This window comes from Leuresthes tenuis, unplaced genomic scaffold (genome assembly GCF_036924035.1).
Source record: "Leuresthes tenuis unplaced genomic scaffold, fLeuTen1.0.hap1 SCAF_23, whole genome shotgun sequence".
Taxonomy (NCBI): Eukaryota; Metazoa; Chordata; class Actinopteri; order Atheriniformes; family Atherinopsidae; genus Leuresthes; species Leuresthes tenuis.
The window spans coordinates 18,950,438-18,965,226 of NW_027325377.1; the positions used below are offsets into that span (position 1 = coordinate 18,950,438).

At 41.0% G+C, this 14,789-nt stretch overlaps 1 protein-coding gene across 6 annotated transcripts in view; it reads right to left on the bottom strand.

The window, feature by feature from the left end:
- The window catches only part of pcloa (piccolo presynaptic cytomatrix protein a), a 61,558-nt gene that overhangs the window by 19,937 nt on the left and 26,832 nt on the right, over positions 1–14,789 (bottom strand). For 4 of the 6 annotated variants that reach the window (XM_072377382.1, XM_072377386.1, XM_072377384.1 and 1 more), the window contains exons 5-11: positions 10,141–14,209; positions 8,307–9,850; positions 5,120–7,190; positions 3,364–3,411; positions 2,739–2,821; positions 2,489–2,564; positions 1,079–1,204 (exon numbers count right to left, since the gene is read on the bottom strand). In XM_072377382.1, coding sequence (XP_072233483.1) covers positions 1,079–1,204; positions 2,489–2,564; positions 2,739–2,821; positions 3,364–3,411; positions 5,120–7,190; positions 8,307–9,850; positions 10,141–14,209 — 8,017 coding nt within the window. The remainder of the gene's footprint in view (positions 1–1,078; positions 1,205–2,488; positions 2,565–2,738; positions 2,822–3,363; positions 3,412–5,119; positions 7,191–8,306; positions 9,851–10,140; positions 14,210–14,789) is intronic. The other 2 variants (XM_072377385.1, XM_072377383.1) reach the window with 2 other exon arrangements.

Genomic DNA, 14,789 nt, shown 5'->3' on the forward strand with positions numbered 1-14,789 from the left:
GGTTATGTCCGGTATTAAAATTGAAAAAATAAAAGAATAAAAAACATTATTGTTGCTTTATGCACTCTTCTACTGTAAAATTGACATTTTTCTACATTTCCAAATATGAGTACTGTTCCTTGCTGAAACTGCATGTTTCATTCCCTATGTCTGTTTCTTTGTGACTGACGGCAAACATACGTGCGCTTGAATAACATGTCCTGGAAAAACTTTGCAGGGAATGCTTGCTGGGATTAGATGGCACGACCAATACAACTCTGTGTGGCAAATTAAAATGTACAGCCAGCAACAAAAATATGAATGGCTTTATGAGGTTAAAAACATCCATTTATGATGGGGACATCCCAGACAATCATTTGGGGGTCTTTAATGACAGGGATTTTGATAATCACAAAATAAATTAAACTGCAGTTAACTGCACGGTCAAGATCAACCCTGAGTGATGAAATTATTGTACATCGATTATTCCAACACAACTGCAGTAGCAAACATGAGTCTCTACACTCTCCTCTCCTTTAGGAAAGCCTACTATTTGAGATTTGTGTTTTTTGGGGAAGAATGTTAATATCACAGACTGAAAATATTTTCCTATGAAAGATATATAGTATCAGAGTACATATATGCTGATACAAATAATGTTTTTACAAGACAACTAAATAAAAGCAATTAAGGAGATGCCCACAGTCTACATACAATAACATCCATCCATCCATTTTCTATACTTGCTTAATCCAATTGGGGGTCATGAGAGGGCTGGAGTGCCTGGAGAGAACTCATGCAGGCATGGGGAGAACATGCAAAGTCCTGGGATTTGAACCAGGAACCCTCTTGTGATTATAAAACAACTCAGCCAGCACCCTGTCATATATTACATTTACCAAACTAATAAACTAATAGTAACTCTCTATGTCATCAGCTCCTTTTAAAGCCCATGAAAATAGAATTGAAATAGTATAAACAAATTAGTGCCCATTTTTGACATCTGAAATATTCATAATCTAATGTACTTCAGTTCACAAAAACACTTTTATTTTTTAATTTAGCACATGAATTAAAACTAAATCCATTATGATCTTACCTTCAAGAATCTTTCCTGTCTGTTCTGCAGCTCCACCTGGAAGGACTTTGGCAACATAAGCTCCAATGTCTCCATTACTACCAGGGACTTCTTTTCCTCCAACCACACGGATACCCAGACCATTTCCTGTTTAGCCCCAAAACAAAGACTGGTGAGTGGGATTATTGATTCATTTAGATATATGCTTCCTTTTGATCCTGCGTACAATAATTACAACTTAATGTAGCCTTCTTGCTGAGTCCTTTCTTGCAGTTACCTTTATCAGATAAGAATTTAAAGCAATAATGGTGAGAAAATGCAACTCGACACCATGTTGTGTCAGCTTTGAAATTTGGGATTCTTGATCCTGATAATTTTATGGTGTATCAGTTTCATCAGTGGATCAGTGGAGTGTCAAAAGCGTATTTAACAAATGTTCTTTTAACGGTTTCAAGGTTTTTTTAAATTGGAAGAAATTAGTGTGTAAAATGACACTGGAGTACAAATTCCTCATAAATTGTTATTTCCATGGCTAAAATAATCTGTTTATTTAAGGTTTGCTTTCCACATAATTAAATTTGAATAGTTAGCTAACTGAGTCCTTTTAAATGTTAAAATGTCACTCTGTTAGACAATATTACGAAGAGGGAAATATAGCTTTATTTAAGAGGAGATGCTATAGGTAGGGTTAAAAAAATTAATAACTCATTTCATTAGTAAAACAATGAAACTTCTCCATGCATAACCTTTAAATATGTAGAAGTTGGTTAATTTGACACAAAATGTTTGATGACAGTGTTCTTTTTGGAGAGATTCATCCAAAACCAGTTTCACCATGATGTAGATTAAATGGCTGCACATACGCTGTCTGCTACTCAGTTTACTGGTCAGCTGAAAAACTTCAAGCCAATTTCTTGATTTCAAAGGCAAAGAGCAGTGACTAGACACTGTGGTAAAGTCAACAGCATAGATGTCCATCTCTCCCTCAGAAATCCCTCTTCAACTTCTGAACAGCACCAGAACTTCTCTTATTTTACACTGTGAGATAGTCTAACATACTATGGAGGCCAGAAGAAAAATGACTGAGGCAAAATTACTCAATTCAGCACTCGCCATTTGTGAACAAAATTCTTCCTATGTGGACTGTTTGTTAATTGCATGAGATAGTCCTAAGCGCCAGGGATACGCCATTTTGAGCATGGCAATGAGTGATGAGCGTGGAGAGAGGCCAAACAAAAAGGGGAGCCAGGAAACGTCTGCCTGCTTTGTGCATGAAATAACGGTTAGATGGAATGTAATGGCAGGAGATGACATTGACAGTGGTCAATAACACATTAATTTACAAAATGTATATGTCTCTTAAAATGCATTTTATCTCTGTACTTAGCATGCTACTGAATTTGACCATAGTAAAACCCTCTGGTACTTTACCTGAGACACTGCGGTCTTTGGGATCCCTCCGCAGTTTGACCCTGAGGTGAGGGAATGGGTAATATGGACCTTTTCCCTGTGGCCCATACACAACAAAGATATGTTAATAGAATATGTGCAGATACTACTTTAAGATATGTGCTTCATTAAATGTGGAAATATTCATTTTGTGACGTGATTTGTCTTGGAACAACTCCAATCTCACTACAATGCATATGGGTGATTTTTTTTCTTTTTTTTCATGTTTCACCTGTCTGTTCTCCTGTCCGTTCTCTGGCCGTCCATCTCTTGGTTTGTCAAACCAGTCAGTCTCTTCTCGTCTAAGGTGGTAAGCTTCAGGGATAAAAACAAGCACTACTTTAAAACCAGTCTAATAGTGTGGACATATGCATCCAACTAGAGAGGATGGATTGCAGATCATATAAAAGTGATTACATGCCACTGGGTACAACTCTATTTGTTAAAAGTGAAAACTGATTAGTGATTGGGATAAGAACACGAGAATGGCACAAGGGCCAAACGTAAGTTTTATCTTAAAATAAGGAGAAAATGAATACAGTTTTAGGGTGAGTAAAATATATTAATACAGTGTGTATGCATAATCTTAATTATGGTGAAAAAATCCTCTAGGAATGTAAATGTTGGGTTATCAGTAATCACCAATTGTTCCGAAAAGAAAATGTAGTGTGCTCTCTCAAAACATAAATTTGTATATTTGAATTTCTTTTACACTTAAAATTAAAGTGTTAGCAGATTGCCTTTTTGTTTAATCTCCCCAACATTTAGGCATCATTTCATGGTGATGTGCATCTAATTTGTGGTGCAGGTTAAAATATTAGCCAATGCATAACTAGAAAACTAAACTAATACTCTACCATTGGTTGCATCGTCTCTGTTCAAAGCCATCAGGGAATCACTTAGGGCTGGAATCAAGGCAAATGGGTTTACATCGCAAAATAATTGGTATTAGCATATTTACACATTTGAACCAGATAATAAACCAATCCACTTTAATTTTGCATTCTGTTTCATGAAAGTACTGCAGTAGAGAACTCCCTCTGATCTAGACTTTTGGTTTTGCAACTTTTCAAACCAATTACAAGATCAAAAAGCCATACATAGTATTGAAATGTGAAAACCAAAAAAGCAGTAAGTTATTTCGATATCAAATTTCTGCAAGGCACTATATATTTCTTCTTAGATTGATAAATAGGCCATTGGTAATGGTTGAAGTGCAAACCAAGAACCTTCAATTTCTCTACAATGGTGCCTTTTACTGTAGAATTATCAGGCTGCTTTCCAAAACACTTGGTGGAGCTGTGGAGCATGACCAAAGGAATCATTCATTAAAATGTGATGCAAATCCAGATCACTTTCTTTTAACCCTTTTTCTTCTTCATCTTTTGATTAAAAGATTCCCAATTTTTTAAAATCAATATTATTAAAAAAAGAATAATGGCTTACTCTTAACACATTTATTTTGGTTAAAGTAAAGCAGTAATTCCTTTAGGAAATGCAGGATAAATAGATAGTAAAGAAAGATGGCATACACTCACTTCAGGCAAAAGAAAGTCATTGACATATCACACGGAAACACAGATTTTAAAGACAAGACATGCAGGGTAAAGTTTTATATTTATTACACACACAGTAATGTTGCCACCAATTATCATGCATTTCAAACATAAACTATTCAAAATCCCTCTACTGTAACAACATCCTGTTTTAATGTAGTTATTATTTTTTCCAATTTCACACTGAGATAATGCCTTGAGCTTTCTTGCAGTTTTATATTGTACTAACTTAATCCAAAAATAAAACTCCAACCTAAAATGTGATCATAAAATACATAACCAGTGTCCAATATCACATTACTTATCAACTAACTAAAATATATTTAATGTTGGCTGTGCGATTACAGACAGCACAGTAACATTTTGAAAATTTTTAGAATAAAGAACCTTCTCAAATGACAGAATTCTTGGCCAATTATGTAAATTGTGCAAGTGGTAGAGGCACTTTTCAGTTTATCACTTGGGAGGGAAATAAAATGAAAAAAGTTGTTTAAATCTTAACAAAGTTTTCAAGGATTATTCTGCCATTGCGGCCTAAACCCTATATGTTTAAGACGCAGGATTTGAAAGATTGGAAATCTTCTTCCAGACAGCTACAGATGACAACATGCTTGAAATGAAATGCAGATAACAACAAGTGAACAAATACTATTGGATGGGAGAATTGCCTTTCATAACATACACTTCAATTGGAACAAAGGTTAGACTATGCAGTGTCATGCAGTAATGAAAAAATGACAGAAACACAATGCAAGATATATTCAAGTTTATGCGACATAAAGAAAAATCACATACAAATTCATGCATGCACGCCAGATCTCAACATACAAACTGAAACTACTGACAACACAAAGTAAAAAGACACATTTATCAAAGTTAAGGTCAAGCATTACAACACAAAAAATCCAAGCAGAGACATGCAGACTTTAAATGGACACAAGGTACATTCTATCTACATAAGTGCTAAATGCATGCAAGGCAAACCATAAAAACAAAATCTTACTAATAAAACATTGAAAAAGGAAAAAAGTGACAGTATGACAAGTCTGTTTTTTACCTTCACTATCTGACATTGTGCCCTGAAGATCATCCAGCAGTACATAACCCCTACCCCTGGTTGGCTCTTCCCTGACATGTTGCTGCTGCTGGGAGTCCTGCAAGGACAGGCAGGAACCAAATTGGTCCCTTGAATCCGCTGAGATGGGGGGCAGGGGTCCCGCTGAGGCACGGGCCATGCCCATAGGCTGCCCAACAGGGCTTAATGGACTCTCTTCTTCTGAGTTCTGGGCCACTATGGGTATTCGGCCACGGCCACTTTGCACAATGGGAAGGCTGGTGGGTTTGGTGCGACCAGAGGGGGTTTGATAACTGGGACCATCTCCAGATGCTTCACCGTCTCCTTTAAGCCTCAGTGAAGAGCTGGAAGGGTCCCTTTTGATGGACAAGTCCAGACCATAGCAAGATGTGGGCCTTGATGAGGGTCTTGACCGGCTACCACTAGGATAGGCAGAGTCCAAACCCAAGCTCTGGCCCAAGTTTAGTGACCCAGCTAAGTTTGCTCCTAAAGTGGATCCAAGGTACTTTTGTTGCTCTGCAATATTCTTACGAAGACCAAAGGTAATCTCATCCTGCATAAGCCGGCTGGATCTTGGGGATGCACTGGTAGAACCTAGATAGCTAGTATAGTCAGTCTCCAAACCTCTGCTGTCTGAAATAGAGGAATACTTGGAGGAAATTTTAGGATCTATTAATGGGGTCTTGTGTTTTTGGTACAACATTGATGCTGGGAGTTGTTTAGCTGCCTGCTTCTCAAGAGTAAGTCGACTGATGCTGTACTTATCTGACTTGGGATACTGTCTTTGGGAGTAACCAGAGATACCAGAGCTTGGGGTATAGTAATGTTGGGAAAGGCCTGTCAGTTGTTCTAAGTTCTCTGTCCCACCTGTGCTTCTCCTAAACTCTTGCTTGAGCTGCTGCTTGAGAAGTTTCAGCTCATATGGTTCCTCCATGGTATCCTCTTCATCAGGAGTCTTTCCAAAAGTATGGAGCCTGGACGTGGATCCCAGATAGTCAGTAGACCCCAGATCTGCAGCACTTCTGCGCAACATCTTCTCTGCCTTAGCCAGCTCCCTCTCAGCCAGACTATAAGATGAAGATAGACCTGTGGAGGTCTTTGCCAGCTCTGCAGCATCTTCCAGTAGCATGTAACTACGAGGTGTATGATGGTCTACATCTGTGTAGTAGGAATCAGAGACAGCTGACATTGGGCTACTTGCGATGCTTCCAACTTCCAAGGCTCTGAGGTCAAGGTGGTTCCCATATTTATCATACTTGACACCAAGGTAAGCCGATGATGTAGGATCAGGCTGACGGCTAATGACATCATATTTTGTTGCATCAAGTTCTGAGAGGAGGGCTGCTTGTCTGGCAGCTTTCTGCTGCAATAAAAGCATCTGGTGGTAACTCTGCTGTTGAGAGCTAGTGAGCGAAGGGACAGAGGAGTAGATAGAATGAGATTGGTAGGACTGGGGAGTCTGGTACATTGATTGCTGGTATTGACTTTGAGGGTATGGGTACTGAGAGTATTTTCCAAATTCATGCTTTGTTTGAGGTGGAACAAAATCATCCAGTTCTGACTGAGGTGCTGTCCTGGGACGCTCAAGACCGTGATCCTCAATTTCCTCATCATCACCACCCGCATGCCCACCTCTTGTCTCTCGGATATTACTAACCTCACTGTCTGACATATAGTCTCTGTCCTCTGCAACACTCTGTAGATAGGCCCGTTCCCTCTTCTCTCTCTCCTTTAAAAGGGCATCTTTTCTACGATTAATTCCCATTTCTAAGTACCTAAGCTTAGCATCAATCTCCTTCTCTTCTTCATCTAATTCTGCCTGTCTTTTGCGGAGCTTGGAAGACTCCCGCTCCACCAGATCAAGCTCACGATCAATGTCTTGTAGGATCTTGGCACGAGCCATATTGGTATTACGGCACATTCTTCGGCGGGCAGAACCAGTGCTATATGCTGTCTGGCCACTGGTTGTTGACTCTTCCTCTGATGGTGGGTTGGGGAGAGTCCTTTTCACCTTCTTTTGAGTGCCTGTTGGTGTACCACCTGAGCCCTTCCCCTATGGAAACAAATAAGGATTGTAAGGAATTCAAGAAGATAACTTTTCAACTGAAAGAGCCAATTAAACTGCTTATTCATGCCTCAAAATTTTCTAAAGGTCCCATTGCATGTTTTTCCATTTTTTTTGGCCGATCTGCAGTGTTAAATTGATGCATTAACACTTTGAACATTATCCAAAGATAAAAAGGTGTACATACGTTTTAGTATTTCTATGCAGGAAAAACTCTCATCCAGTAGTCTCATATACTTGCTTGCAAAACTTTTTTTCTGTAACTTTTTACTTATTTGTTACTTGTTACTGTATAACAATGAGTGAAAGGGAGGATCGGTGGAATTCTTGTAGCAGTGCGTACCAATGGGAGCTAGAATGTGCATGTTATCCACTGCAAGTATTTTAAAGGTGGAACTCATTGAGCTGCAAGGAAAAAGCGCTCTACTTGTACTGTTTTTGGTTATGAGGGCATGTTGACCTTTTTCTGCTTCCCCAAAGCCCAGCAGTTGGTGTTTGATTGAACACATACAGCACATGTGTTGTCATTCTTGAAATATAATGGGTTTCTCAGAGTTTTTGGGAGTTATGAAGTGTGCAAAGCTTATTTAGAGGTACACAAGATGTATTACAGTGCAAACATAGCATTAAGTCATAAAAATAGACCATGGTTGGTTGTTTTACATTTAAGGTTACTGGAAAACACAATTTATTATTCACTTTACAGGATTCAGATAAGATATCTACTTTTGACTCTTTTGTCACAGATCACTAATTTGCACTCAGCAGTCTAAAAGTGTTTTTTTTTTTACATCAAATGTATCACGCTCTGAGAGTTTGTGAATTACCTGCAAGATCAACTTACTTTTCCATCTATTTATGTATGTCCAAGATTCTCAGGCAGAAAAGTAGCTTCCATATAAATATAGTATTCAACAGATAGTCTGAAGTTGGAAATACCTCTCCAATAAAACCTCTGAAATGAATTGCACTGATGCAAAATAAAACCTTGAACACAAATTGCACCTTCATCCTCTGGAAATTAAAATAAGACTGTGTTTTTGTATTGCATACCTTTCTTACATTTATGTAACTGAAAGAGGTACATGTATTAAGAGTACTCACTGTATGGCCGTCACCATATTGGGTGCCAGATGTTGCTCTTTCGTCTCCAGTTGGACTCATGGGCTTAGGATCAGACATGGATCGCTGCATGGGTTTTGGTCCTCTGGGACTTGCTGGAGAGACTTTTGATGGATCTGCATTTCCTCTTAGTTTTTGTGGGCTTGTGTCACCAAGTGATTTTTCATAGGACACAAACTCAAGGGATTTGCTAGGTGATATACAGGGGGATATGGGAGAATAGAGCACTTTGGGGGATTTAGGAGGGGCTTGAAGGGTAGAAGAATCGGGTTTGAGGTTAGGAGACTGGGCTATTTCTAAAGGAGTGGGTCGCTTTTTTGGTGATGTTCTCTCCGAGTCAGACAATTCCATCCTGGTGTCCATGTGAATATTTCCCTCTGAGTCAGTTTGAATAGAAATTTCAGTGTGTGCATTAAGAGATATCTCTGTGTGCCCACCCCTATCCCCTCTGGCAGTACGTGGCCGACTTTGTCGACTTCTAGTCTGAGCCTCCCATTCCTCTTGATCCTCATCATCAGTCTGCACACAACTATCAACACTCTTTTTAGCGCTCCTCTTTTTTCGCCCTGCTGTGTAAGCCTTGCTGACTGCCTCATCCTCCTCATCTGTTTGGCACCCACTATCAGTGATCTTTCGGGCGAGTACTGTGCCATCAGGTCCCAAAACAACTGCCTCCTGCAAGCCATGCCCCAGCATGTCCCCACCTGGGTACATTTGGCGAAGCTTTTGCTCTTCCAATTGTATGCGCAGCTGTTCTTGGAGTTTCTGTATCTGCTCAAGCTGCTGCTGTTGCTGAGCATAGGTTTCTTTTTGCATCATAAGGTGAGCCTGTCTTTCCTCCTCTTGTTGTGAAAGTATCTGCTGCTTCATGACTTGCAACTCCTCCAATTCCTTCTGTACCAAGAACTGTTCTTGTTCACGGAACCGCTGGATCTCCTGCCGTTCCCATTCTAATTCCTCAGCCAGGCGTTGCTGTTTGAGTTTCTCCATTTCTAGCCGCTCACGTTCTGCTTGATACTGACCATCCCCAGGTACCATGGGTGAAGACAGAGCCTCCAGTGAAGCAGCTATAGCCTCCAGGGATGCATCAGTGTAGGTGTCAAGCGTTAAAGATGTTGTTGCTGTAGTAGTACCATCAGCAGCAGTAGTTCCACCTCTAGAAATCTCCAGATTGAGTGGAGCATCTCCTTGCTCCTCTGCTGTAGTTATGGAAATAGTGGACAGAAAACTTTGGGATCGTGTAAGTGGCAGATTCTGGATGTTGGACAGGGAAGGCATGGTGTCACTTGTGTGCATACCTGACAGGGTGTTGTATGTTGTACTAAATATGGATCCAGGCTGGGTAGTAATAGCATATGTAGATGGGATTGGTGCTGCAACAGAAGAATAAACCACTCCATTTGATGACCTCAGAACACTGCTTGTGCCGAAGAGTGTGCTGACAGCATTCGTGACTCTGGCTTGAGAAAAGGGTGGAATTGTCATTCCTGTGTAAGTTCCTTTCTTGGAGTAATCAACAGCTTCACCTGTCAAAAGTCAAAAATATGAGTTCAGTCCCAATATTTCAGATCTATTCAATTATGAAGAAAGCCATGCCTTATGCAAATTATGAAAAAGATGGAACAAGGAAAAAGAAAAATCCAATAATGAGGTGCAACAAGCAAAAAACAGCATGCAAGCACATGCAAAAAAAAAAGTCCATGCAAAACAAATTAAAAGGGAAAAAATAAACCAAAATTGTCACATTAGCCATGAATGAGTGGAGGCAGCTCAAAGTGACATTTAAGAGACAGGTCTGCAATGTCACTGCACTGACCTGCATCAGAAATCTTTGCTGAGGTAAGATCTACTGCACCCTCTGTAGTGCCACTGAAATTATAGCTGTTCTTACTCTTGTATATGAACAGGCCAGCTTCTGCGAGGTTTGTGTCTGACATTGATGGTTTAATTCCACCAAACCCTCTCAGTCCGTAAGGTCGGTCATACTGGTAATGATCATCACGATATCCAAAACGATCTTCTGGCAGGGGTGTGGTAGGTTGCTGAGTAGCGCAACTTCCTGCAAATGGGAGCTTGTATACAACATCACAGCATACAGCTCTTTTAGAGGCTGTCAGATCAACCGGTTTGCCATCATCTGTTATTACAGCTGTAACTACTTCTGCAGATGTAGCATCCACTGATACCACAGTATTGAAAGGTTTTGTGGTGCTGAGATCAACAGCTCCTGCCACTATGGTTGTACCAGTAGTTAATCCATTGGCAGCACAGTTTGCAACTGAAGTGGGTGCAGTAATGACAGGGGTGACCTGGAAACTTCCTCCACCTGTGCTTGATCCAACTGAGAGGTTAATTGGGATCTCTGTTGTAGCAAGGGTGGAAGGCTGAAAATCAACTGGCCGATAGATAATTTGAGAAACAGGTTCAAAAACCTTGTTTTTGGTTAGCTGAAGGGGCACTGAAGATGGCTGAGAGATGTCTACATTGTCACATCGCTGGACTGTAGCAGCACAGGTCACAATGGTAATGCTATCAGTCACTATAGAAACAGTGGATGATTCAGCGCTGAGATTGACCACAGGTGACTGCACAGCACTGTTGTGACGACTGATTTCACCAACAAAGGACTGACGTCTTGACTCCAGGCCAGAAGACAGATCAACACCAACAATATTTGAATCTGAATCCATTTTCACAGTCCTAAGATCTACCACTTCACAAGGTTGAAAAACCTGTCCATTCTGTGCTGACACCTGCGGCTTAGGTTTCTCCATCGAGATTGGGACACCATTTGCCCTTGGAGCTGGCACTGGTGGTGGTGTCCTTTCATGAACAACAGAGACAGTGGTTCTTTGAAGTTCTGTAGTGACCACTTGAGAGATGAGGTTAGGCATTACTACAGGTGGCTGTGCTGAAGCTGATATAGCCTCAATTATATGACAAGAACTAGATACGTGTTTTTCTGGGCCACAAATCTCTTGACTTTCAATAGATTCTGTGACACGTGTATATGCCAGAGGCACCCTGGTTGTTTGAGGAGGAGTTTGTTGTTGATGATGTTGTGAATAGGACTGAGGTTGAGCATGTGGTTGATAATAACTCTCAGGCTGAGCTTGGCGTGAAGGAGATGCAGGCCCAGGGCTGGAGGGAGCTTGAGTTGTTACATTGTCAACTGGTGAGCTAGGCTGGGAAGGCAGTGTGATGACCACATATGTGTCACGTAGATTGCTGGCATATCTTGGAGAAGAAGGTGACTTTGGTGAGTGTTGAAATGACTTGCTCTCAGTAGAGGGGCTCAGATTGAGGACTGTGTCATTGGGACTAGTGGGAAGTGCAGTGGGTCTTGGTGGATGTGGGGTATGGGCCGGCGAAGATGGCTGTGACCCAGGCTTTGGTGCAATTGGTGGTTTGACACCATGTCCTGGTCTGTGAATGTCCCCAATCCCAGCAGCAAAGGCTGGCTTTGGAGGAACAGGAGGGGGAATGTGAGGTTTGTATGTAGGAGTAACTGCTTGTCTTATGGGTGAGCCCTGGGATGGAGTCATAGATACTGGCTCTGGTCTTGCTGGAGTTGCTGAAGCCTGAGGTGGAAGTGGAACTGGAGCTTTCCTGGGAAAAACAGTTGGTTTTGGTGGGGTGGGAGGAGGCAGAGGTGGCACAACAGGTTCCTCTGCTTTTTCCTGAGAACTGGTCCTACGCAGGACACTTGGCTTCGGGGGCACTGGTGGGGCAGTTGACACGACACTGGGTGTACTGGGTGTGTACTGAGGGACTGTGGGTAAGGGTGATACACTGGCAATCACAGGAGTTGATGTTCTTGGTAATGTACTGGATAAATCCATAACATCAGCCTGGGATGGTGTGACTGTGGTTTGAGGTTGCAGCTCTGATGTGGATGATTGGAGAGACTCAGAAACCTCTTTCACAGTCTCAATTTCTGATGCTGATGTTGTATCAGTTTTCTCCTCTTCTTTTTTAACTATACTCTCATCATCAGAAGACAATTCTCCTGAAGAGCACTGTGTCACTTTTAAGTCTGGAATGGGGTGAAGTGCCTTTCTTGATGCAGTAGCTTCCACCTCTGGCTCTAGCTGAGTTGGACTTGTTCCAGGAGTCAGGACTCTTTTCATTAGCTCCTCATAGGCAGTTTCAGCATCTAACAATGGCTTCCCATCTTTGCCTAATGTTACATTACAGCTTATGGAAAAGGTATTCTCAGCAGGTTGTAGGACAATTTCCGGGTTAGTGTTTTCTTTTTTTGGCTGCATATTTTGGTATTCCTGCTCCAACTGCATGAATTCTTTTCTCTTCTTTATCATGTCTTCGTAAACTTCATCAGGTGATCTCAGTGTTTTAGGCAGATCAGGCACAGTTATTTTCTCTGAATGTTCCAGATCAGCAGTTGAATTATCAGTAAGAGATGAATAGGCATAGTCTTCAATGAGTATGCCTCCATAAACAGACTCTTTTCCTGGTTGAATCTCACTTTTGTCAACTGTTGGAGACTTCGCCTTCAACATTATTTCTTCATAGGCCTCATCAGCAGATTTTAGAGGTTTTTTCTGAAGTTTCTCAATGTTTTGATCATCTGTTGGGGAGTAAAGAGATACAGATGTAGGTAGTTTAAATGTTTTCTGGACTTCTGCAATCTTTTCTGCATGGATTTCAAACCCTTCAGGATCCGATTCAATACTTGGGGAAAAGTCTGAGCAGGATGACCGTCTGATCTCCTCCATTTCAGCCTCCTGCCTCTGTTCTTCAGTTGGTGAGGCATCTTCAATAGGAGAAAGGTTGCTTGGTGGTGTCTTTGTATGCTCTCGCCTCCTCTGAGCGCGAATCTCCTCTTTGTCTTTCTTAGATTTTTTCCCTGAGCCCTTTTGTTTTTCTTGCTCCTTCAGTAGTTCTTCCTCCTCCCGTAACTCTTCTTCCTCTGAGGAATCTTCAATAGTTGGGAGCACCTGACCAGTCTGTCTGTGCTTGGCTTTCCTGTGCTGTTTTCCCTCACCGGTACGGACATGGCCCGGACTACTGCTGTCGCTATCTTCATCCAGTGACGAGAGAGATGTTGGGGATGTTCCAGGAGTGAAGCTTGATGCATGAAGACTGGATGACCCTTCACCTTTTGACCGATCATCTGGAGAGTCTGTGAGACTTTCCATTTCAGGCTCTCCGTCAGCATTAGGAATAAGCATAGGGCTGCTGGTTGCATACAACTCTATAGATTGGAATTTGCGAACTGCAGTACCACTCTGATTATCTTCGTTCATGTCTGGTCTTTTCTCTTTGTCTAGATCAGGTTTATCAAACGGGGAGGTAAGTTCGTTATCGTCATCATCTGGACTTATGGTGGTTTTCTTGGTTAGTCGCCTGACTTTCCCTGATGTGCTCTTCTCTATAGTTTTCTTCTGTTCCATCTGTTTCTTCTCCTCCTCTCTGATCTTTCGTCTGACTAGGTTTTCCTCATCAGATGGTGAACCATCCTCATTCTCACTCATTTCAATAATCTGTTTTCTGATAAATTCCTCATCATCTCCTGACATTGGACTTTCTTTTCCAAAGCTTTCACTGCTCTCGTCCAGAGAATCTGCTCTGACATCCATGGGCACAAGGAGCTTTTTCTTAGAGATACCATTGGTATTCTTCTCTGAAAGTTCTTTGTCCTCTTCTGAACTTGGTGAGTCGAGTGAGAGGGTAAGTACTTCCAGTTTGCGTCTGGTCTTGAGAGTGTTGGTTTGTTTCTCCTCCTCTTGTGTGCTTTCTTGGGCGTTAAGGATGGGAAGGACAGTACTTTCTAGCTTTGCTAGGTCTGAAGGGCTGGTAGGACTGCCCTCCTTGCCCACCACTTCTTTTATTTCAGGCTCTTTTAAAGTCTCTGCTGTTTTCACCTGATTGATTAAAAGAAGAGAGTTATTTTCATTTTACAATCAAAATGATAATATAGACAGAACAGTTTTAAAGTTTTAGCACAATACTTAATTGCACATACATTTAGTAATGGCAAAAATGACAAACAGAAATGTAATATGTTTCCTGAAATTCAATAACTATTTTGTATAACTGGCATATGGTATATCTTTGATACATATTTCAAGCTACCATATTAGCCCTCTTCCTCAGAGACGTGACTTATACATCTTTCATAATGTTCAATTGTATAGTGTAGAGTTTTGATACTGTAATAATTTTTGATATGGTAAAATATTCAGTAAACCCCTTCCATAACATTTATCTTGATATATACTTAAATTACTCAATCAATTGTTGCAGAATACAGCAAATGATGACAAAAGATAATTAAAAGATCTACTGCTACATCTACTAAACACTATGGTCACCTCAGAGACTGCATCTTCATCACTGTGCTTTTCCAGAGGCTGAGCTTCAGCCTCCATTTTCTTCCCCATGTTCTCTTCCTTTGGGCTTTCATCCTGATCACTAACTACAGACTGGATTTCAGGTTTTGCT